A 23,619-nucleotide genomic window follows, 5' to 3' on the forward strand; every position below is an offset into this window, starting at 1 on the left:
CACGCCTTATTCATTGGGGCGATGAATGAAGAGAATAGGAAGATATTGCCACGCTGTCTGCACCCCATCTCTGAAAAGAGAAAGCGGGGTGAGGTACACACCATCTGATAAAGTTAGCTCAGCTCTACTGTACTGAATGAAATATTACTGACATCATTTATCCTACAACTTTGATTGGCTTTCCTTATATGATAGTGGACGACAAAAAAGATTGTCGTTCAATCACTACTGACAACTAACAGTTAGCCTAGCTTCGATTTTTATTTTTACTATTACTACCCTTACTTCCTCTTTGTGTTTTATGGATGGGCAGTGGCACCGTGCTGCCTTTTAAAGTTTGTTATAAGCTTATTATTTCTCCCATTAAACCAAAAGTTGTGACGTTAAAGAATGCTGAATTTAAGCCTAGTCAAGATTTACTGATCAAAATTGTGAAAATGTGGCTTTCAGAAGGTACCACCCCAGTGACAATTAAGCCATTGTACCCCTAAAAATACAATGCTGTCATTTTCTGAGAGAGATTAATGTGTGTATCGATACTCATACTGTAGATTAATTTTTTTTCTAAAAAATCAACAGCTTTACATAAGGAAGACATATGATTGAATGAGACAACCTCAGAGGGCCAATCTGCCTGCGAGTCACATCCTACTCTACATACAAGATCACGCCATCATGAGGATTACATCACTGTGGACGTTCATCTTTCACAGCTGTCATGGGCGGCACAGCCCCACTCCACCTCAAAACCTTTAAGCCCCAAAGTATCCACTCCACCTCCAGAAGTAACAAGAGGCATTTACTATGTTGGCTTTATGTGTAACATATTTTGACTGACAGTTTAGACTGTAGAATATACAATCCTGTATCTGCTCTGGTGTGTTTAAGTAGTTTATGCCTGCTGGATAACACATTTGAACGTGACAGTACACACGGCTGACATCAGCACTTAGCACGGTACAGCATAAAGGAAGGGTAGATAAAAAGGCTCTCTTAATTCTACATCCCGTCTCATTCATCACATGATGTTTTTTTTCAGTCAGGCAGGGAAACATTTTGAAAAGCAAGGAACAATGTCGTCTGTTCTGCAAGAAGATTTATAACAAGAGGGAGGAGGAATGTGTACCTTTGGCCTACACTAAAAAAAAAGGCAAAAGCCATTATATATCCCGGGGTTTGTTTATTAGGGCTACACAATAAATTATTTCCATCAAACTTAGTGGGGACATGGCACATGTCCAGATAGGTATAGATATAATCATTGATTGTTTGCAGTCCATTTGCTTATGAGCCAAGGGGTGCAGTGACCAACCAGATCCAGGAGAGGGAATTGCACTTACAAACCTGAAGTGGACAAAAAAAAATTACTTTGTGATATTTGACAAGTGAAACAGTTACAAATATAAATTGGACATTTTTATTTGCTCCTATATTAAAACAATATGCATTTTTCGTTTTCGAGCAAAAAACTATATTTTTTAAAGAAAATAAAAACAATTTCTGCACATAAGAGTTACTGGACAAATTTTAATCATTCATGGAAAGAGAAAGAGGAGATTTTTTTAAACAAAATGCATAGAAACATAGCGGGGACAAGTTCTATTTTTTGCACCACACTTGCACCACACATAAGAGCCCCCCCCTCACCCCTCACTGACTATTACGCACAAATGTCTTTGTTATTTACCAAACATCTTTGCGTCACTTCGATTTTGCCTGCGTAGACTTGACTCAGCAATGTGTTATCGAAACTAAGCAAATAATCCTTTGTAGCCCTTCAACACACATCTGATTAAGGGCTGGGGAACAGGAGTTTTAATGAGGTTTGGTGCACTAGGAGGTGGAGGGGGAGATGCATGGGGAGATTTGAACTGCAGTCTTGTTTTTAACAAACAGATGTATATCGATGCAGGCTCATAAAATACCAGAATGCATTCATGTGTGGGACGGAGTATCAAGGTCAGATTTGAGTAAAGAAGAACATCAACTCAGATTAGAGTGATGGGACGACAAAATAAATAAATAAGCAAGTGGTGTTTGATGATGAAATATTTACCTCGGAGTCTTGAGTGTAATATCTATAAAGTGGTATTTGAACACGAGTGCTCAGTTTTCTGAGATTTTTACCCCTTACTTTGCTGTGGCGGGGTGGAGCATGGCCCAAAGAAAATAATATGATCAGAGCTCTGGAACAAAGTGCAAGTCCAGGATTTTTAACCTATTCAAGGACCTTGAAGAACAATTTCCTCAATTGCTCGGTGAACGGTGAATGAATCTTAATGACAAAATTCAGACGTACCCTAGAAGTGTCTATGGATTTGTCACCTCAATTACTTTTCCATTGGCAGAGGTCCTTTGGAGTAACACAGTTAAATTCAACTTTGCTCTTTAGGAGTGTCAAATGTAATTTTAATAACAAAAATACTGTAGGCCTGCTACCTGCACATCAGTACAGCATGCTCGTGTTTCCGTGATTCGGTCCACATGCCCAAAACAGGCATGCTCGGTTCACTGAAGATTCATTTTTGCTATTTTAATGTATTAATTAATGTTTATGGCCACTTGTTTTGCAATTGGCTGGCAATCAGTCCATGGTCTACCCAGCCTCAAGCCAAATGTCAGCTGGGATAGGGTCCAAAGGAAGAGAAGTGAAAAAAAATGGATTAATGGATTTATGGACTACGTCAAGCATTGATTCTTAAATCCCACGGAAAATACATGCACTATCCACCCACACACTTCCCTCGAAAGAGTGATCTTATGTTATCGGTTGTGTGCTGCCATCGCATGGCAGAGAAGAAAAAAACCGATACTGCTTTAACTGAAGACGTTGTAAACATGACCTCATCCTGATTTATTTGCCGATCAACCATTAATTTCTATTTCATAGAATATACTAAAATATACTGACAGTTTTAAGAAAAAAAATACATATGTTGTATAATAACTGTAAAATAACTGTGTGTGCGTGTGTGCGCGTGTGCGCGTCTGCGTGTGTGTGTGTGTGTGTGTGTGTAGCCCTGATCGCCACCCAGGGAGTAGCGCTGTGGTCAATAGTTCAGTTTTTCTAGCTACATAAATTATTAGTAGAAGAAGACAAATTCCAGGAGAAGTTCAATCCTTGTTTTTACATGATCCATCTTTTCCGGGTTCAGTCAGCTCCATTCCGCGTGTTTATAATCCATGCCGCGTTTTACATCTCGTTCGAGGTCTCTCAAGTTTCACTCGACAGTGTGCTTTGTGTTGTCAGGCAGAAAGACATACAATAGACAACCGGAGTGCCGTGGTACCTGCTCGCACACTCACTTCATTTTTTTACCTTTCCTTCCGTCCGTCGTGTGTACACTTATACGTTTTCTTAACTATGTCGGTGGGGTGCGAGTCTGGATTCTCGAGCGAGGAGGTTTTAAACAGCCGCTTCCCTCTCCACCGGGCGTGCAGAGATGGAGATGTCGGCGCCTTGTGCTCCTTCCTTCAGGCAACCACGAACCCGGCTGACCTCACCGTGGAGGACACCTTCTACGGCTGGACGCCCATACACTGGGCAGCTCATTTCGGAAAGGTATCTTGACAATTTTGAGGGTCACCTTAATTGACACCCCCCCCCGCCCCCCATTTCCATTTCATTTCTCCCGAGCGCGCCAAGCCGTCTCGGCCATTTCCTGACGTTAGCCTGCTGGTTTGTTAGCTCATGAAGAACGTAAGCCGCCATCGTTAATTTATTTTACTTGAGCTAAATCGTATGTAAGTCTCTCGCTGCAATTAATATAATCGGTTATAACCAAAGAGTACAAAGCTACCGTGATCGAAATGATCATAAAGACTATTAATGGGGGGCGGGAGGTATTCTTGTGCGTTTGTGTGGGACAAACGGCGACCGCGCTGTTTTCACTCCAATTATCAGCTTTCAGTTAATTAAATCTCTTAAGCCTGAGTAACACTGGTCTAATGTTCATATCCGTTGCGTCATCTTTACCGGTTTTAATATGTCATATGTAAATAATACCAGCTTTGACGTAACGTTTAGCTCATGGTTTGAAAATAAACCCATTATTTTCACTGATGGAAAGGGCTAGTGAATAATTTGAATTTATTTGGAAACAAATAACAAGCATTTTTACAATTGATGAACATTCACGACTGGAGGATGATTCCATCTGTCATCGGCAGGCAGAGGCCTCTCCAACACACTCAACAATGTGTCATATTATATCCCAAAATAGTGAATTGTGTGCGTGTATTTAGCTTAGACGATACTTGCACGTTTCCATTCACTCCAACACTCAGACAAGAGCTGTTTATTTAGCCCGTGTGTGCATGTACTAATAAAACTTGCTTTAGCGCATCCCGAACAGTCAATTCAATGCTCCAAAAAGACCTGGTAATCAATCATTCTCTGCAAGGAATTTGAAGACAAGCCAAAAGTAGACTGGGACTCCCATGCAAATTAACTACAGATCAGTCATCCAACAAGCTTTTCAAATCATGTCTCTGTGTCACTAATTACATCAATAATTATGCCAATCAACCCTGTGTCTCATTCCAGCTGGAGTGCATGATGCGTCTGGTACAAGTAGGCTGCGGCGTCAACATTGTGACCTCCAAGTTTGCCCAGACGCCAACTCACATTTCAGCATTTGGAGGCCATCCCCATTGCTTGTTATGGCTCCTACAAGCTGGTGCAGACATTAATAGACAGGTGTGTGCATGATCAGATGAGTATGAATTAGATGCTGGAGAGATAATGAAAAGTAAAAATCACCCAACTTCATGAAGAAGTTTAAAAAAACAAACAAGCATTGCTTTCGTGACAAAGAAGCCAATTGAAGCCATTCTGCTAGTGTTCCTACATGAGCTAAATACAACCTGAATTTGTGTGTTAGTCGGAATATGTTGTAGTTTATCACTAAACCCAGTTGAGGCTTAATTTACAGTAGATTAAAAAACAACTCCAGACCATAGACAGAAAACATGACAATGGAAAAAAAAGTGGTGTAGTTGGTACTGACAGTGCCTTGTAATGCCACATGCAAACATTGCACACAATTCATAACCTTGAAACCTAATATGCTGGGATCATCCTAAGGCAGTGGTCACCAACATGGTGCCCGCGGGCACCAGGTAGCCCGTGAAGACCACTTGAGTAGCCCGCCAGTGCCTGGACATTGTGATTTGCTAGTAGAAATTATGATTTAAAAATGCAAACATTGGCAGTACTGTGAGACATTTCGAAACACGATCAAAGTCTGACAATTTAAATCATCAAGTATTAAAAATAACACATCCTCATATTATTTAAGGTATTTTGGACAAATATGTTATTTCAGACGTGTATCAATTTGGTAGCCCTTCACACAATCGGTACACATGAAGTTGCTCTCACCCTCAAAAATGTTGGTGACACCTGTCCTAAGGTAAGGACCACATCTGTTTCATTGGCTTACCAGCATAATTGCTTCAGTCATTCTTGAATATTTTTAGTAAGCAAACCTAACCAACAAATGTAACTAATCAGAAGAGGCCAATTGCCGAGCTTTCGCGTTTGGATATTACCTTGACATGGATGTCTTCTGCATCTACACAGACAGATTTTTCGCAAGCACATTGGTATTTTTTTATATGTGTTGGTAAGTTAAAAATGTCATTGACCATTATGCTGTAAAGCTAACAATGCATTCAACTGAAAAAGCATCCTGCGTGTGTGTGACACTCTGCTGCAGAGAAGATCAGCACTGTTGACTGAATCCCCAGTCGGCTGTGGTCTAAATAAGATGTCAGCGATGCAATTGGTGTCTACCAGTAGTTATTTGCTGAGTGTCCTTCAAAACACTTCCCTAAGTCACAGGCAACACGATGCCATCCCAAATTCAATTTAAGTGGGGAACCGAAAAAAACCCCAGTTTCCCTCTACTCTGATACATATGTATGTTATATTTAATTAATTATATGTATTATAGATAATATAGTATTATTTGAAATTAGTTCAGCCTGTCTCGGCATTGAGTGAAATAAGCAGTGTTGTGACAGCTTGAGCTCAGCCTGATCCCATCAAGAAGGATCACTTAATGACGACGAGCTCTGCAGACCGCTGTTGCCTCCGTAGTCCCCTTTCTTCTTTCGTCTTCCGTCAAAATGGAGTCGCACTGGTTTTCATTTTTTCCCCCCCAGCATCTTTGGTCTCTTTTTATGTAGATAAACTCAGGCAGAGGGATTATGTGTGTTGTTCTGCTGCACTACTTGGAGAAATGAGATTAGTAGGTCACAATGACATAACACGCTGATGTCATCATGACAGAGCGTACAGACTATTTTTTATTTCGAATAAACTGGTCATTCTCTCCTTTTGTGGGCTAACCAGCCAGCTTAAAGTGGAGGATTTGTGTCATCTCCTGTCTACTGAACAGTTGCAATAGACTGCCGGCAGCCTGCATGGTCTGTTATTTGATCATGACTCATTTGGGCGGTGTGTGTGTATGTGCGCACGCGCGCGTGTGTACGTACGTTTCCCGCTCTGTTGCATTCTTAATATTAATCATCTACGCAAGGGCGGTGTTGAAGTCTGGGTGAAAAGTTCACGCATTGCCTGCAGACTTTCACCCTCTTCTCATGAGTACATTACTCGCACATTGGAAATGGAAAAGTAATGCACTGACTTAAAACCCAATGTACAGTATGTATAATAGCTGGTTACTTTGGAATAAAAAAAAAAACACAATTCATCGTCTTGACCCAGTTTAGTCTTTGCTAGTGTTTAAAATAGCTAAAAAGTGTGTGCTTGGTAGATGTTAAGACGTGTTAAAAATGCGGTGTTTGTTTTCAGTCGTTAAAAAAGGCAAATTAAGAGAATGTCTTGTTAAAAAGTCAAACTAGTCAAAAAGTTACGTTCCAGACAGTGAAGATATTTGGCATTTGGGACGAGAAATGTCGAGGGGCTCACTCTTGTCCGAGCTAGTCCAAACATGTTTTTCTATGTTTAACCGTGAGCTCGTCTCTTATCTCTCAGGACTATGTGGGCGAGACGCCCATCCACAAGGCTGCACGTGCGGGCAGTCTGGAGTGCATCAACGCTCTCCTGGTGCAGGGAGCAAAAGCTGAGTAAGTCCTGTGGTCTTAATGTTGCGAACTCATCTCTTCCCCTCCCCCACCCTCTCTTTCTTTTCCAACTCTGGACGTGACGCCTTTACAAGGGCTCGCCACCAAAAGTTGAATCGGAAAAGTGATGATGTTTACAGAGTAATCTTTATGAATCCTGCTGTGATAAAAAGTTAAACTGCTCTGTCGAGGCAGCTGCACACAGAGCGACACAGCTGAATGTAAGTAACCAGCCTCGGGGGGCAATTAAGCACCGCACACTTACCGATGTGCTGCAAGGAAAAAGCAGCGATCTTTTATCAAATTTTGGCATTCCATAATCCATTCAGTCTACTGTATTTTTATTGTTGTTTATTTATTTATTTAAATCGAACCAAAAATGTGATTGTCAAGGAAAAAGCCGATATCCACAAAGACAGAAAACAGGCATTAATAAACAAGAGTAACGATGTTTTAAGGTTGTGCGCAATGATTGATCACCCCAATTCATTCACTTCCTGCACGTTTACATTTTGATGACAGATTCTCACATATGAAATGTTACACCTGCGACATTGCAACGCAATTTACCAGCGACTCAAAATTTTTATGTGCAGCAAAACCCCCGTTTGACAGTCACCCACTCATAAAAAAAACTACTTGCCGAACCCCGCGACCATGTCACTGTCTCAAATATAAAGGCATCGTTTTCAGACAAAAACTATTTCTCATGATATTACCTCTGATCGCGCAATGTACAATTTGGTGGTGTGCCCTTGAAAAGGTGATTCATTTTGTTCATCTTTGAAATTGTTGTTTATCATTGTGACAATTCTCATCAAAGTGCCCCTTGTGTATCTCCCGAGATTGAACATTTACGATCGTTTTTTTGTTTGAACTCAATTGACTCTGTATTAATTTAGCTGGCTATTCATAAAAGTTGATTATTAACGGATCTTCACGGCTTTGAGCTCAAGTACTTTTTTCCCGGTCAACTGGAACACAAGGACAGCTTGATGAAAATGTTGATAAACTGTGATTAACTCAGTAAACCATGTTGCATGATATTTTATCTCTAGAGTGTGTTTTTATTTCACGTTTCTTTTGGTTCATGTCTTTTATACAGTTTTAACGATATGACCAAATGCACATTGCACTTCACTAGGAAGGTTTTTACCAACCAAAGCGGCATTGCATTGTATGGAACTGCATAAACACAACATAGCTGACGATGTGTTCAAAGCTACGCGATCCATTTGTCTCTACTTTTTGTGCCGCTACTTTCGACAAATACAATTGTTGGTACCACTTTGTGAATGAAAGACAACCCTACAGTGGTTAAACAAATAACAAAATAATAAATGCAAATGTAATTAAAATTAAACAGTGAAAATCCGACGTTGCTTTTTAATTGTGTTTCAACGGGATTATTTTAAAAACAGGCCTGGACAAAAAATGATGGTACCGCTAACGTACTATCCCCACCGCCCTTCTGCACCTCTCAGGAATTTTGGCTCACTCTTTCTAAGCAAACTGTTCCAGCTTGTCTCAGGTTTGAAAAGTGCTTTCTCCAGTCTGCCTGTTTCAGCTTATTGCACAGATCTTCAATCGGATTTAGGTCGGAGCTCGTAGAAGGTCACAGAATAGTCCAATGTTTTGTTCTTTGTCTTTCAAGAGCCCATGACCTGTAACTGGGACCAAGCTTTCCGACACTGGCCAGCACATTTCTCTCTAAAACACCTTAATCGTCATGAGATTTCTTTGTAGCCTGCATGGATCGAAGACACCCTTGTGTCAGATGCATTAAAGCAGCCCAAGAACATCCTCCCTGTTTCACAGTCGGGGCAATGTTCTTTTCTTGATGTGCTTCATTTTTGTCTGTGGACAGAGAGCACCGTGGGCTTTGCCAAAAAGTTCCAGTTTTGTTTTCCATCCACAAGACATTCTCCCAGAAACGTTGTGGATTGTCAGCATGCAGTTTGGCAAATTACAGTCTCCATTATTTTTTTAATTTTTTTTCCAACAGTGGTGTCCTCCGTAGTTGTCTTTCCTGACCTCTGATGGATGGTGCCATCCGACACTCGTGTGCTTTCACTTTGGAGTTCATCTTAAACTTCTTTGGAAGTTGTTTTTGGCTCTTTTGTTACCATTTATATTGTCTGTCTCTCTCGTTTATCATCAATTTTCCTCCTGCAGCCACACCCAGAGAGGTTGGCTGCAGTCCCTTGTAATTTAAATACCGTACTAATATGTGCAACTGTCGTCACAATAACATCAAGTTGCTTGGAGATGGTCTATCCTTTAACTTGCTTCTCTATCTTTTTTCTTTCTGATCACCTGAGACAACCTTCTCCTTCACTTTCTCTGATCCATGTTTAGTGTGGTACACACAATCTCACCAAACAGTACAGTGACTACTTTTCACTCTTTTAATAGGCCGACTGAGTGGTTACAAGTTTGTAGTCACTTGCGATGCTATTTAGAGGGCACACCTTGGTTGAACATTTCCCCTTGGTTGAATTATTTTCAGTCTTGTCTAAGAGTATCATCATTTTTGTCCAGGCCTGTTTCATGAGTTTTTAGACAATAATTCTGTTGATTGTCGACATCAATTCAAAAGTGTTTTATTGGTTAATTTTAATATTTTTAAAACATGTATTACTTTATTTAATACGTGTGTGTGTATATATATATATTTTAAAATTGCTTTATTTTGTCCCCGTGTGTATTAAAGTCAGGAGCTAGCCAGAAGTTTCCTGTGACCTCAAGAAGTGAGGTTCATACTGTATACTTAATGTTTCCTCGTCCAGAAATGAAAATAATCATACAACTGGTTGAGGACGTTTATTTTCATACAGTATGTCTTGCTATTCAGATAGTCGTGATTCAGTTTTATTAATAATCAAATGTTTATTCCTGGCTCAAAGACTATCTAAAGTACAGAAATAAGATAAAACGCACCACCATAAGGTGCTTTAATGTAAAGGTGATTTTTAAAATGCCTAAGGATGAAATATCATGAGAATTTAATTATTACTTCTAACTGTCATGCTTTACAAATTTAAAATAGATTTGACTGCTAACAGTAACGATTTAATGGTAGTTTTCAGGCTAACCCCATCTGGTGCTGTGCGATTTTACTATTGTTTGCTCGGAATATTCTCGTCACTTCCAACACAAATAGCAATATCTTACTTGATATTTCCAGTTGATTTCCCTCCTTGTCTTATATTTGACTTGCAGTTTCATACTTTGCATCTGGCTGTGTGGCTGATTGTTGCTATGCCATTTTGACTTTGTCCTTGGATCCAGAGCTTCCAGGGAGCTTTCAGATGTTGATTTTTCAGATTGCTTTATTTTTTTGTTTTGGGAAAAAAATTGTTTTAAATGACATGTTTGAGCAAAAAACGTTTTTAATCTTCTGTACTAGAACTGAAAAAAAATTTCATTTATTAGAGATGAGCCATCATTTATGTTGTCGAAATGATAGAGAAGAAAATGATTTACTTTGATAAAGTAACTCAAAACGAATTCCATCCAATAATAACTTTAAAAAACACACACATTTAATTCTGATCTAGTTTTCACAAGGCTTTTTACTCAGCATTGAAATGTGACTTTTCATAGCACATGAAAACCCCTGGTCGTTTTGGCTTCACCAAAATTCATCAATGCTTCATTTCTTGTGATGTGCATTTGGTCATTACCTGATGAGTAAATGTATAAGTGATGAAAATGATGTTATTTTTTCCCCTTTTAGATCACAGATTGTGTCTTTAGTCTCTACAATAAAGGTCATTATTTGAAGTAGTGGGGAATTTTGGGGGGAGATTTATTGAAATCGGAGGCAAGCAAGTTAGGTGGGAATGAGGCTCATGACAAACCAATTCAAGTCTTAATTTCAGACTAAATACTATTGTACTTAGAAACATGCATAAAATGTCTTAACGCTTTAAATAAGAGAATGGTAGGTCATTATAGAACGGCAAAAACACTGAAAAAAACAACCTGGTATTTGCAAATAATTACCTCTACTTTTATACGAAAATGTTTTGCAACAGCAAACAAATAGCTTTGTCAGTCAGCACTTCACTTTACAAAGTGCAGATCTATTGAAAATTTGACTTTCTGTTATAATAATATTAAATAATCACAAACAAAATTGAACTGCTCACACCGTTCAGAGCCTTTATTTACCTTTGAGTTTGACTCAAAATACATTGCCATGGATATAATTTATCATTTCCGCTTCTTGAGAAGAATGTCAGTCCTAACTCTTACTCAAAGGTTGTTCTGTCTATCCTGCATTGCCAAAAGCCATCCTTTTGAACTCACGGAAACACGATGTCAAGAGGTAAACCGAAATGGCGGAGAAAGAAAAAAAACATTTTCCCAATGGAAGCCGTGAAATATAGTCCAACATCAACTGCTTTGTTACCACACCCGACCAGAAGAATATGTCTGTGCTTCTCTTGGAGATGCTCATCTTGGACAAAATAGGCCAAATACGGACAAATAGGTTTACATTTGCACTGACTTGTTTGGGATGGAATGGATTTTGAGATCTTGACTTTCGGGCCCGCCTTGTGCTCCACTTAGCCACTTCTTTGGATCCAAATTCCAAATGCTTGCACTTGATGGCCCTGACCCAGGACGGGACAAGTTTGACAAGTGGATAACTCATTTCCCCGTCCTATCCGGCGTCAAAACTGCACGCAATAAATCGTCCCAATTTGATCTGAGGATTTCTTTCAACCCTTTTATGTTTACGCACTTAAAATAACAATTTATTGACATTTAAAGCCATGAGCCAACACTACGTCAATGTAAACCTGCCCACAGACCAATTTTTGGTCCAACTTTTTCAACAGTAAATTTGTAACACGGGGAAAACAAATCTCTATGCATTATTTATTTTATCGACTATATTTTCTCTGTTTTGGCTAACTTTATAACTTCACAATACTGATTGACCGCCCCCCCGCCCACCCCTTTATTCCAAAAAGAGACTAATGTTCATATTCTTCCAATTTCTTAATTTGTCATGAGCCTTGGGAAGTGGAAAAGCAGCCCGTTAGTCAGTTAGCAGGAGACCGAATGCTGTGAGGGAGTGCAGACACCGAATATTACGACAGCTGAGCGATTGGGAGTTGCTAGCGTTGCTAAGCACCATTGACTCACCTGTTAACAGTGTAATGGTAACAATCATCCTGTGCAATGGTTATTCATTTCTTCACTGTTATGTCACTGTGTCGAATATTTTAACGTCTTGCCAAGAAATGTCTTAATTTTGTTCTGTCACACTATTAACCTGATACGATATCCTGTAATCCTTTGTCACCTTTTCCTTCATGAAAGTGACAATACGTGACAAGAAAAAAGACAAACGTTTGCTCACCTGCTAAAACAGAACCGTACATCTTAATTGTTTTGCAGCCATTGAGTTGGAAATGACTTGGTTTTTTCAAGTAATCCTAGAAAGGGGGAGAATAGACACTGCTGAGTCTGCCCCGTTCCCTGGGATAGCCGCACTGTTGTGGCATTGAGTGTTCTCACTATCGCTTCCTATCTACACACTGGCAAACTGTTGAGGTATTTCTTGCGGTGATTGGTTTTAATGCTAGGTTTTGATGTCAATGAATCACAACTGATTTATTATTATTATTATTATTTTCTAGACCTGCATGCTTTGCTTATTACCCATGATTGTTCTTATATCTAGCTTTTGTCTTTATTTTTGTAGCTTATTTGTTTTTATTCAATCTTTATTTTTGTCAACTAACCATTAGGAGCCGTTTATATGGACAGGTTTAATCACGTGAGTCCCATGTCAAAAGCACTAGCATGACTATAGGCTGCCTCTGGGAGGTTAGACGATTAGTTAGCGAAAGACATACAATATGTACATAGGACTGAAAAGCAAAGCATACCAGGCATTTATAAAGAATTAACGCTTCCTTTTGAAAACTTATTTCAAAGAAGAGGACACTGAAGATGTCATGTCTCACGAAAGGAATACTTACTTGCCTTTAGTTTTTTTCCCGAGGTTTTAAATGCCGTTTTGATAGGTGGGTATATTTTGCCTGCATTGAAAGACACCAACAGTAAACGTTCAAATTTGATTCCAGTCTTTGTTGGGGTTGCACTTTACTTCCCACCTTTTAAAAATACATCAAGCATGAGGACGAAATTGAGAGATGCCATACGTAAACTAATGCTAGACAACACAACAATCAAAAAGACCCCTTTTCCAAGAAGTCGTATGTATGCTTGATGATTCGTAGAATAATAATAAAAGACCGCAGCATACTCACTTTTACTCCTGCCACTCAATAAAATGTTACCATTGTGACCTCTGTTAGTAAAACCTCCCTTTGCAAGTATATGTGGATCGTTGACAAATGAGCAACTACTGACAGATAGTGTCTGAAGTCAACAGTTGGCAGAACATCTTTGGAGTTTTGTTTTGTTTGGGAAGTAGGATTCTCACGGATAAATCAACAGAACAACTCGACTCCTTGTAAGGAGCGCTGGAGCAGTGCGTTTAAAGTCACACTGCTGAGGGCCTTAGTTGGAAATGAGTGCAAATATGAGCTTCCATCATAACACGTTTTAGATCGAATGATGGTTTATTCCATAGTGTGGATATCTGAGCCTTTATACCACCTATACACAGTTGTATAATATATACAGTGTAGATATAAAAATAATTTAAAAAAATTGGAATTGTATTCCTTGGCGTGAGACAAGTACATTTACATGAGCACAAAATTTAATACAAATGATCTGATTTGATGAACGTGTTGGAAGCGTTAATTTGAATGGGAAGGGCGGATGATGTGCAACAAGTTATTGTGTGATCTTTATTAATATTTTTTGACAATGTTAAGATCCTTAATGTGCACCACTTCTCTAAAGGTTTTGAATGACACAAGTTGATTGAAATGGCTGGAAGTTGTCACACTGTGGAACCCGATGGCACTTGCTTACAGTAAAACTACGCCGGGAACCGTTTGATTTAAAACATGCTTCGGCACAAGTAAAATTGATGGCCTTTTCCAACTTCTGTGGGGTGATGTAATTCCTACTGTACATGTAATGGCGCCTCTGACACAGAGCTGCACCCTGGCTCTTTTCCAGAACCTCCATTTAGTTAACAAAGACCTTTCTGTTTGCGCTGAGAAACACCATTATGCACTGTGATGACATTGTTTAGCAAATGGGAAATTCCGTTCATTAAGCTAAAAGAGTTCCATCCCTCAGCTGTATTTTATCCCCCCCCCTGTCAATTAAGGGAAACAAATCTTTGTCGACGACAACTATATTCCAATTGGCACTGCACCATTTTGCAATAATGATGGATAAATGGTTTTACTGTCAAGTAACATTGATTCCACAAAAGGTGATGCTCCAGACCCAACACTGTTTGCTCGATCTTTTCTCGCTTGATGAAAGTCTGCTGCAAAGAGGCGTGATTAATACAAGTGTGAACAATGCACACACACACACACACACATACACACATAAGCACGGACACGTACGCTTGCATTCTTTCTGTCAATCTTAAAGAAAGACTTTTAACTTGAAAATCCAGATTTATTTTGTCCAAGACACTTTCGTTTGACAATTGCTTTCAACGGACTTATCCATGTCTTTGGTACTTGCCTCATCCTCAGGATCTTGCACTTATCATGGAGCATTTTGGAAACCCTACCTTGTCTGTTTTGGACGCATCATTATCATTTTTAGCAACTTTCCTTGGAACAGGTATGTTTTTGACTTGGTACTTGAAAACCAGACTTCAAACTTCACATATTCTTGTCTTCTGGTGCACTCCATACTCGAATCCTTGCACGCATTTGGATTTGGAGTTGATCTTCTGCTTGTTCGCATTAGCTTGTCTTGTATTTCAAGAACATTGGACACCAAGTCTTTTCTGGATCATCCGCTCTCATGTCGGATCATTTCAGGTACACTTAAAAATATAACACATTGCTTCCATTGTTTTAATCCTGTCTCTTGTGCAGCAGACGTATTTTTCTTCTGAATATTTGGTACCACTCAAAAGATGATGCAAACGATCCAAAAGGGGTCCATCATCATCTGTCATGATGATGACAAAGGCAATTTATTTCATCGTTGTACATGTCTGTATGTGAGTGTTTGCCTGATAAGTCTGTCAGTTTGTGTGTGTGTATGTGTGTGTGAGAGAGAGAGAGTATGTGTGTGTGTGCGTGTGTGTGCGTCATGTTTTCTTTTTATTTGTGTTCAAGAAAACATGCAGTAAGTCCCACTGACACTCAACGTTTCCCGTTGTGCAGTGTACGGAATGCCAGTGGGCTGACCGCTGCCGACCTGGCCCACGCGCAGGGCTTCCAGGAGTGCGCTGAGCTTCTCTCCAATGCCCAGAACTTTCAACAAAACATGGCTCAGTTCCATAATGGGGCCTTTCTTAATGGCACCAGCCAGAATGGGGGCCACGTTCACCCCACTATCCAGGGCCGCAGCTTCTTCAAGGGCATACCCAACAGAAAGAGGTCATTCGATGACCAGGAAATCAACCCAGTCAAGAAAGCAAGACCTAATGGTGAGTCAAAATCAAAATGAGACCACTTCCATTGTGAGTAACAATAGAATTTGTTTTAAAGTACCGTAGTTGATTGAGGAACAAGAGTTCCCTACTCGGCAGCAACCAGCAGAGGGTACCATTGAATCAGCTTCAACTCTACAGTACGGGTGTCAAACTCATTTTTGTAGCGGGCCACATTGTGGTTACGGTTTCCCTGATGACTGTGAATTTTGTGAAACCGTGTAAATGTTTGACCACCTCCACATTTTACATATACAGTGCACCACAAAAAGGTGGATGACTAGTTTTGAAATAAGAAGTCAATAATAATGGTGAGCTCATGTAATGAGATAATGCTTGCAATATCTCTATGTAATGATGGATTTCATATGACAATTTTAAATTTTGGTTCAGACTTTAGCAAGCATCATGGAAAAGTTGACATGCTTGATTTGCTGTTGTTGGCCACACAAAATGACGTGGAGGGCCAGATCTGGCTCCCAAGCCTTGAGTTTGACACATGTGGTTTACAGGTCAGCATAGAACTCTCTATTGCCAAATAGATATTGAGTGCTAATATAATGTGAACCTTCATGAAGCAAAAGAAGGTTGACACTATTGAGTTAATAATGCTCACTGAATGAACTAGCATGTAAAGAAAAAAAAACCAAAAGTGTGTGATTATTCCATGCCTTACCTATTTTTTTTAGGTCTGTGCATGCCGGTTGAACTGCAGAACGGCAATGGGCCACTGGTCGGTGCTGGAGAGTCCCCAATGGAAAGCATGGAGCTGGCGTCTGCTGTGACCTCAGGTGGGCCAGGACCCTTTGCATTGGGGCTGAATGGGCTTGCGCCAGCGAACGGGTCGGGGCCCATGGATCAGTGGGAGGACCACGGGCGACGGGCCTCTCCCAGCCCCAAAGCTAAAGAGCTGGAGGTCTTCAATGTGGCAACCATGCAGACTCCCTGTCGCTGCACCAACTCGTACGCTTATTTGTAGAGAGGCTGCCAGTGAATGTGTGTCTCTTTGTGTGGGTGGTGGCACACTACAATGTTCACATTTGTGTTGTATATATTTTGCAATTCTTAAACTTTGGTTGACGGTAATTGTTTGCGTCTTACATGGATAAAGGAAAATATTACGGTACAAAGGTGTAAAGCAGTGTGCCTAAGCTTTTAAACTTGTTTTTTTTACCCTCCGATGTTCCTGATTCCCAACAAAATTTTAAAGCATTTGTCCAGTTGGACTGGAAATTTAAGAGGTTTCTGGGAAAAACAATTGACTTATTTTGCATTTTTTATAGGGTATTTACAGATAACAGAATCATTTATGGTTCCCTGTCTCATCTGTTGAACAGTGGAAAGAGAATACTCTCCTTGGTTATTAGTCTTAAATAAAATTAAAATGACTCTTGCTTCACAACATAATCAACTATCATTTTAATTGTTGTATGCTTTTTTGTGTGTGTTGTGGCTTGAACTAAATGTGCAGTGTTAATTTGCAACGTTGAAGGGAAACTTGAATTCTATTCGTAGGCATATGATGTCAATCATTTAAGTTGGGGTTCTAAAGTTTTATTTAGCATCATCTCACCTCCCTCCTCTCTAAGCCGGGGCCTGCTGTCGAACATTCCTTGTACGTTTGTCTTGAATGAAAACCTGAGGGTACTGAGGTATTCACTGGCCTTTGTTGATATGACACCGTTAAAGAATTTAAAACTGCCTCATGTCAAAGCAATTCCCAAAATGAATGTAGGTCGTGGAGGTTTAACTCATACAGAGGGTGGTTTTTCTCCCGGCTTTTACAGTTTCTTGATGTAACAAATTAAGACTCTGTACAGTGGTACCTCAAATGTCGACTATAATTTAACTGTGACGCTGGATGAACTTTCTTTTCCATTTAAAAGCATTTGTATTTGAAAGCATTTCTTCAGGCAATGTTTCAAGTAACATTTTAACATCATAAATGTTCATACAAGTGACAAGTGCAGGTATGTGGCAGCTAACCAATCAGCGTCTACAGTGAGAAGCGCAATTAAGTCATCGCTCATTTTTTTTCCTTCTTAACAGCACAGGGAAGGGCTCAATTGCACAACACCAATACCAGAATGTTCAACTCGGAATCCGTTGTTGGCAAAATGTTTGCTAATACCGGCTGAGACTCCGATTAACAAGAATGGGAATTTCAAAACAAGAAGTAGAAACCAGTGAAACATGCCTGACCAAAACCAGCACTTCTGCTTAGATTCCACATGACTACCGATCATCACTTCTGACTATCCTTGGCACCAACTAACTGACTAATCCTACCATCCTGGCTAATTTGAGGTCTTGGGGTGCATGGAGAGCTCACGTGTAATCAGTTTTAATTTCTCCTGAAAAATTGGTCTGACTCTCAAATTACTTTAACGTCTCTGCCATTCGACTTTGAAGGTACCAGTGTATCCTATCCCATTGACCCATTGATCCCAGTGTATCCTAACCCATTGACATTTTTTCAGATTTGTTGCTCAATGTTTACTCTGTTGGCAATGTTGCATATTACATATACTATAATGTTCATTAAAGAAGAAAAAGTTGAAAGGCAATTTTATAATCCATTAGTTAGCTGCCCAAGAAAGTTTGCATTAGTATGTACAGTTTGCTAAAGGGGCCGGTGGGAGGCTTTATTACTTGAGCTGATAGTGGAACAAAAGTGCTTTGTTTCCATATTGCATTTACATTAGTGTCGTATTTTATTGTGTGGTGATATAAGAAAGTTACAGTGTGCGTGTCGCTGATGAGCAAGTGTAGCTTTGTAATTAAGGATGTGAAATCATTAAATGTGCAAATTTTTTACAACCATTTTTCTTTGATTTATTGCAGTACTGTACTTGAATCAATGTAAAAAGTGCCGATCACACCTTGTTCTGACATGGAGCGTAGCAGTAGACAATTAGATGTTGTAAAATTCGAACTTCCTGTCAAAGTGACACCAAAGAAACTTGTTCAGCGTGTCATTCAGCATGCACAAATCAGGTTGTGACCTATTTAGAAACAGATCTGGGCTTGTCGCTTGCGAGATTTTGTCTGAGTCTTTCACAATTTATTGATCACACTTCCACATGCCTGGTGAAACATACATGTCGAAGTTTGCATTGGACTTGACTGACCCGAGCTATTTGAACAGGTCACCTTCGGAATCAGGTCTACATTCACCAATGATTCATTTGCACATGCGCTTGACTGTTTGTCTTCTCCCTCCCAGTGTCAGTGGGCATTTCCTCACTCGGTCACTGTCAACCGCAGCTTCCCTTCCAGCGCGATTCGACTGCAGTCTACAGGGGGTCGCCCGAGATCAGCCAAGTGGAGCACCAGAAGTCTGTTAAAGCGGAGCAGTTGTACGACAACACCTTCTTCAGCACCATGCTCCTCTACCATGGAGCCTAAAGTTTGAGGAGCAGGCTGTTAGCCTCACATTTCTTCATTTGCCTTGAAAGCCATTGAGTGGTTTTCCGCTAGTTAATGGAAGCATTTCCTTTTGCGAAGGGCAGGCCCAGTGTGGCTGTTTTCTGTTTATGTGACGCTTGAAGAATTTTGGTCCTGGTTTGTTAAAGTGATTGTTGTTTGTAACCTTCTATCTTCGTAAGATGGCATCTTTATTAAAAAGCACTGCCAACGTTCAAAATGATTCAGTTTTATTTGTATGAAATTGTATTTGAGGCCACACTGAAAAGGAAAGTAGTTTATAATTTCACATTTGTACAGTTTTGTAAATTTTAAGTTTTGTGGACATATCCAACACTTTTGAATCAAAAATAAAGATGTGCTTGTAATCTCAAATTATATTCTTGCAAAATGACAACTTTTTGCAACTCTCACTAAATTGAGTTTTCTCCGTATTGCAACATCAGTTTAAAATTTGTAATGTTCTATTTTTCCCACTCAAATATTGCAGCTTTATTCAAACTTTTCTGGCAAATATGACTAAATTCTGACTCTTGTAATGTCAAGACTTTATTCTTAGAAACATAGAATTTGTAACATTACAACGTATTTCTTGCAAGTACAACATTTTCTCTCAGTCACTTTACAACTTCGAAAAATGCATTTGTTCTCTCAATATTACCGGTACTTTTCTCTCCCCAAAGTTCTAATTTCTGAGTTTCCTCACATTTCGATTAAAAAAAAAATCTCGCTGAAGTTAAATGTCTCTTTCTGCTAGTGTTAATTTTAGCTTTGTAAATTATTATTTTTTAAATATTCTCCACTGTGGCCCGAACACACTTTAGTGTTTTTGTACATTAGATCAACTATATTTTATTTTCATTGCATTCTAATATAATTGAAACGAATAATAATTTGGGGCAGTTATAGAGGTTATACTACTGCATTCTGTTTTACACCTCCAGTGGAAGGTCGTCTTATTTAAAAGTTGTTAGGTTATTTTGTAAGCCGCTCGGTTCATGAAAGCCTGGCGAAGTATATCTTTTATTAGTGCTAATGGGACTGGCAAACCCCGGACTAACGTGTTTGGCCTCCCTCGATGTGGGTGCTCGGAGCTCAGTCATCTGTCAGGAGCAGAACCCACCTTCACCATCACAGTACGGCACAAATAACACGTCATTTGTGGCCCCGCCCCGTGGCACGCTCACACTAAACGAAACGGGGGTGAAGATTCTTGTCATCAAAGAAAACTGCTAGTTTGTAATTTAAGGTTGGGGTTCTGGAAACCGACTAATATATATTTAACAACAATAAGGTCGCTATAGTTATGTGTATCTAGGGCAAGATATTTATGGTGTTTATGTGTCATTTAATATGTTAGCCCCCCCTCTTTCACACATGGTATCTTTCATTAAAAGGGGCTGGGCTAACCAGACCGGGTTATCAAAGATCGACAGGAACTGGAACTTCCAGGCAAGCCGCCAGTCAGGATGCTATCAGCTGAACGTTAGTGGCATTTATCACAAACGTTCTCACCAAAACACCAATGATAATACGACTTAACGAGGTCGCTAATACCGTTAGACCATGTCCACACCAGCGAGAAGAAGACTTATGAGAGATTTTAAACGGTGAGTTGTTTGTTCCTTTTTGTATGTATCCCATAATGAGCTGTCAAAAGCGCCTAAAATGAAGAGCAAAGTCCACTCGAAACCCGGAGTACTGATAATTAAATTCGTATCATTAAAAGACAGTGTGAATGTGAAAAGTATATTAAATTTAATCTTCATGTACACTAGAAACAAGTCGTAGAATTAATTCAGAAAACAACAACCATAGCCGTTTCCCAAGGACTAACATTTAGCCAGTGGTAAGCAAGACTGCAAATATTTGATAAGTCTGTTATTTAGCCCATGTTGTTGTTTGCGTGTTCTTTCGTTGTGAACTCTTAACATTTGTCAACTAAACAATGGCGGAAGTTGTCAGAGAACACTTTGTACGTGGAATGTGGATCATTTTAACTTTACTTTTCATTTGCGGTCTTAACTGAAGCATCGCGTCGTCGTTCAAATTAATGACATTTACCACTCACAATCCACTATTCAGCGAATTAGCAAGTATTTTAATTTGTACTGATAACTTCCAAAATACTGATTTTTAAAAGTTTGTTATTTGGTTGTTCAGGTTACAAGAGGACCCCCCAGATTTTGTCAATGGAGCCCCATGTGAAAACAACATAATGTTGTGGAATGCTGTCATTTTTGGGTAAGCCATAATGACCTGAACACAGTCGTGCCTTGACTTAGGAATTTAATTTGTTCCTTAACAAGGTTGAAACTCAATTTACCTAAGTCAGGTACCTCGACTAACGAGGGGAACTGACTTGCAAGTTTTTAAGTCATAACACATCGCTTGGCCATTTTTTTTTGTCTTGCCTCGCAAGGTAAAACAAAAAACTCTGTGTGCGCTACTCCAGCGATATTGTTAGTGGCTACATATTAGAGGATGAATTGGTTGATATGTGGCCTCGCCCGAATTCATGTATGAAACTGAATACACTGACAAATTGATGTAACCCATCAATTTATTGAAAAGGCGTCACCGTTCCCTGACTTGTTTTTATTTCCATTTCACTTGAGTGATGGCATTTGTTTGGCTCGCTCCTCACTGAAAATTTGGCTCAACATGAAGCAAAAAAAATAAAAAATCTACCAAGTGACGACTCGGTACTTCAAAAGCTCTTAAAAGGTGTGGAACTTGTAAGTTAAGGCACCATTGGCCTATGTTTTGTCTTTGAAACTTAAAATAATGAAATTGTTGATCCACAAATGTCTTGCTTTTCAGCCCTGACGCAACTCCATTTGAAGGTGGTAAGTGTTTTGATTTCATGGGCAATGACTGATGCCTGAGAGTTTAGTCAGAACTGATTATGACATGACGATGAATCGTTGTCTTTTATTTGCTCATAGGTACATTTAAACTCATTGTCGAGTTCACAGAAGAATATCCCAATAAACCCCCAACAGTGCGCTTTGTGTCAAAGATGTTTCATCCTAATGGTAAGAACATTGCTCTGCTCAGTGCCTGACTGTGATGGACTGTTTGGATAAAGTGTTAAGACCATGCAAACAAAGAAAACAAAAGAATAGCAATAATGAAGGCGACGTTTTCCGAAAATTGAAATATTACAAGAATAAAATCACAATTTCACAGTTTTAATCATACTTCAGTTTTAGTACTGAATCAGAGAAAATGCGGTCTTGTTAAAGGAAGAAAAGCAATTTTTAAAAGCCATTTTCTCCTTTTTAAATATGGCCTTGTTGCCACAAAGTTTTTCTCCAAACATAACGTTTTACTTGTAGAATGTTTTACGAGAAATATGGCATTTTATTTTTGTAACATTGACGTTTTCCCTTGACTACTTAATTTCAAAACTTTTAATTTTTCTTTTTTACGACTTGACTCTCATTTTACAATGTTTTTTTCCCCTCTATAAAAATGTTACTCTTCTGTAGCAATACAAGGGTTTGCTTTTAATGTTAGTTTTCCTCTTGTAAAATAATATTTATATTTCAATCGTCCTCCAACCCCCCCTACAGTCTATGCAGATGGTAGTATATGTTTGGACATCCTCCAAAATCGATGGAGCCCCACTTACGACGTCTCTTCTATTCTTACGTCCATCCAGGTAAATAATAAGATGTGATATTTTCACGTTGACACATTTTCAAGTGAACAAAACAAACGTCTGTCCATGTTGCTTGTCCCTGCAGTCTTTGCTGAATGAGCCAAACCCCAACAGTCCGGCCAACAGCCTAGCTGCTCAGCTGTACCAGGAGAATAAGCGCGAATATGAGAAGAAAGTTTCAGCAATTGTAGAGCAAAGCTGGCAAAACAGTTGACCTGGCTGAGGGTATGTGCCCAAACGCTTGCATGGAGAACCCTCATAATCTCCTCTCACTTTTTTTAAAAAAACGTTTTAAGCCCTTTACCTTTGATGTATGTGCCGTCATAGGATTGTATTTTTTGTTGCCTACCAAGAGGGATTTGTTTTCTCTATCTACTCAAGTCTCCCATTATCCCAGCAGCATTTGTGGCGAATCCTTGCCTTGTTTGTGGGCCACCAGCATACTTTGATCACGTTTAATGTCCCGGGTGCTTTGCCGATCACGTCCTTTTTCACCGCGAAGTTTGCCGTCGTGGACTCCCAATAGTGTTTTGCCATCTCTCCGTTGTGTTGTGAACCGTTTGTAACATGCATGACACAATGAGCAAACCTGACCTCCCTTTTCGATAATGTATATATACGAAACCTGCATCTGAATATATGTACAGATTTTGCACTGGTTGTCTCCCTTGTTTTTTTTCCCCTCACATGAGAAAAAAAAAGATGTAGGTAAATGAGCTGCACTTGCATTGTTTCACCTACAACAGATTCACAGTGACCTTCTGGTGTAATTCGAGTGTCTAAATTTAGACTGTTACATTTACTTTACCAATACTTGACTGCGTTATGCAATGTGTCAACATGACCACAATTAACAGGCATCATG

The 23,619-nt window shown here is 39.5% G+C and overlaps 2 protein-coding genes and 1 long non-coding RNA gene across 5 annotated transcripts; 2 read left to right on the plus strand and 1 right to left on the minus strand.

The window, feature by feature from the left end:
* Positions 1-3,185: 3,185 nt before the first annotated feature.
* Positions 3,186-19,307, plus strand: ankrd10b (ankyrin repeat domain 10b). 2 transcript variants are annotated; one of them, XM_052082413.1, is made up of 6 exons: positions 3,199-3,562; positions 4,547-4,699; positions 7,004-7,095; positions 15,393-15,658; positions 16,351-16,452; positions 18,888-19,307. In XM_052082413.1, exons 1-6 carry the CDS (start codon positions 3,365-3,367, stop codon positions 19,067-19,069), a joined length of 993 nt encoding a protein of 330 aa, XP_051938373.1. In that variant the 5' UTR covers positions 3,199-3,364; the 3' UTR covers positions 19,070-19,307. The 2 variants fall into 2 exon arrangements, with proteins under 2 accessions (XP_051938372.1, XP_051938373.1); XM_052082412.1 differs by lacking the exon at positions 18,888-19,307 and having other exon boundaries at positions 3,186-3,562; positions 16,351-16,824.
* Positions 11,374-11,784, minus strand: LOC127611704 (uncharacterized). The gene is made up of 2 exons (XR_007965425.1): positions 11,597-11,784; positions 11,374-11,537 (listed from the first exon to the last, which is right to left on the minus strand). It is a non-coding gene; the product is annotated as an uncharacterized LOC127611704 (long non-coding RNA).
* A 1,199-nt stretch (positions 19,308-20,506) lies between the features above and the next one.
* ube2al (ubiquitin conjugating enzyme E2 A, like) lies at positions 20,507-23,409 on the plus strand. 2 transcript variants are annotated; one of them, XM_052082426.1, is made up of 6 exons: positions 20,507-20,697; positions 21,251-21,331; positions 21,911-21,933; positions 22,036-22,125; positions 22,666-22,754; positions 22,840-23,409. In XM_052082426.1, the coding sequence occupies exons 1-6, from the start codon at positions 20,654-20,656 to the stop codon at positions 22,966-22,968; spliced, it is 456 nt and encodes a 151-aa protein (XP_051938386.1). In that variant the 5' UTR covers positions 20,507-20,653; the 3' UTR covers positions 22,969-23,409. The 2 variants fall into 2 exon arrangements, with proteins under 2 accessions (XP_051938386.1, XP_051938385.1); XM_052082425.1 differs by having other exon boundaries at positions 20,508-20,697; positions 21,911-21,936.
* Positions 23,410-23,619: the final 210 nt, after the last annotated feature.

Source organism: Hippocampus zosterae, chromosome 12, assembly GCF_025434085.1.
Source record: "Hippocampus zosterae strain Florida chromosome 12, ASM2543408v3, whole genome shotgun sequence".
Taxonomy (NCBI): domain Eukaryota; kingdom Metazoa; phylum Chordata; class Actinopteri; order Syngnathiformes; family Syngnathidae; genus Hippocampus; species Hippocampus zosterae.

Coding starts and splice junctions, on each gene's coding strand:
- ankrd10b (XM_052082412.1), top strand. CDS start 3,365: ATGTCGGTGGGGTGCGAGTCTGGATTCTCGAGCGAGGAGGTTTTAAAC. Junction 4,700..7,003: donor GTGCAGACATTAATAGACAG/GTGTGTGCATGA, acceptor CTTATCTCTCAG/GACTATGTGGGCGAGACGCC. Junction 15,659..16,350: donor CAAGAAAGCAAGACCTAATG/GTGAGTCAAAAT, acceptor TATTTTTTTTAG/GTCTGTGCATGCCGGTTGAA.
- ube2al (XM_052082425.1), top strand. CDS start 20,654: ATGTCCACACCAGCGAGAAGAAGACTTATGAGAGATTTTAAACG. Junction 20,698..21,250: donor CTTATGAGAGATTTTAAACG/GTGAGTTGTTTG, acceptor TTGGTTGTTCAG/GTTACAAGAGGACCCCCCAG. Junction 21,332..21,910: donor TGGAATGCTGTCATTTTTGG/GTAAGCCATAAT, acceptor CTTGCTTTTCAG/CCCTGACGCAACTCCATTTG.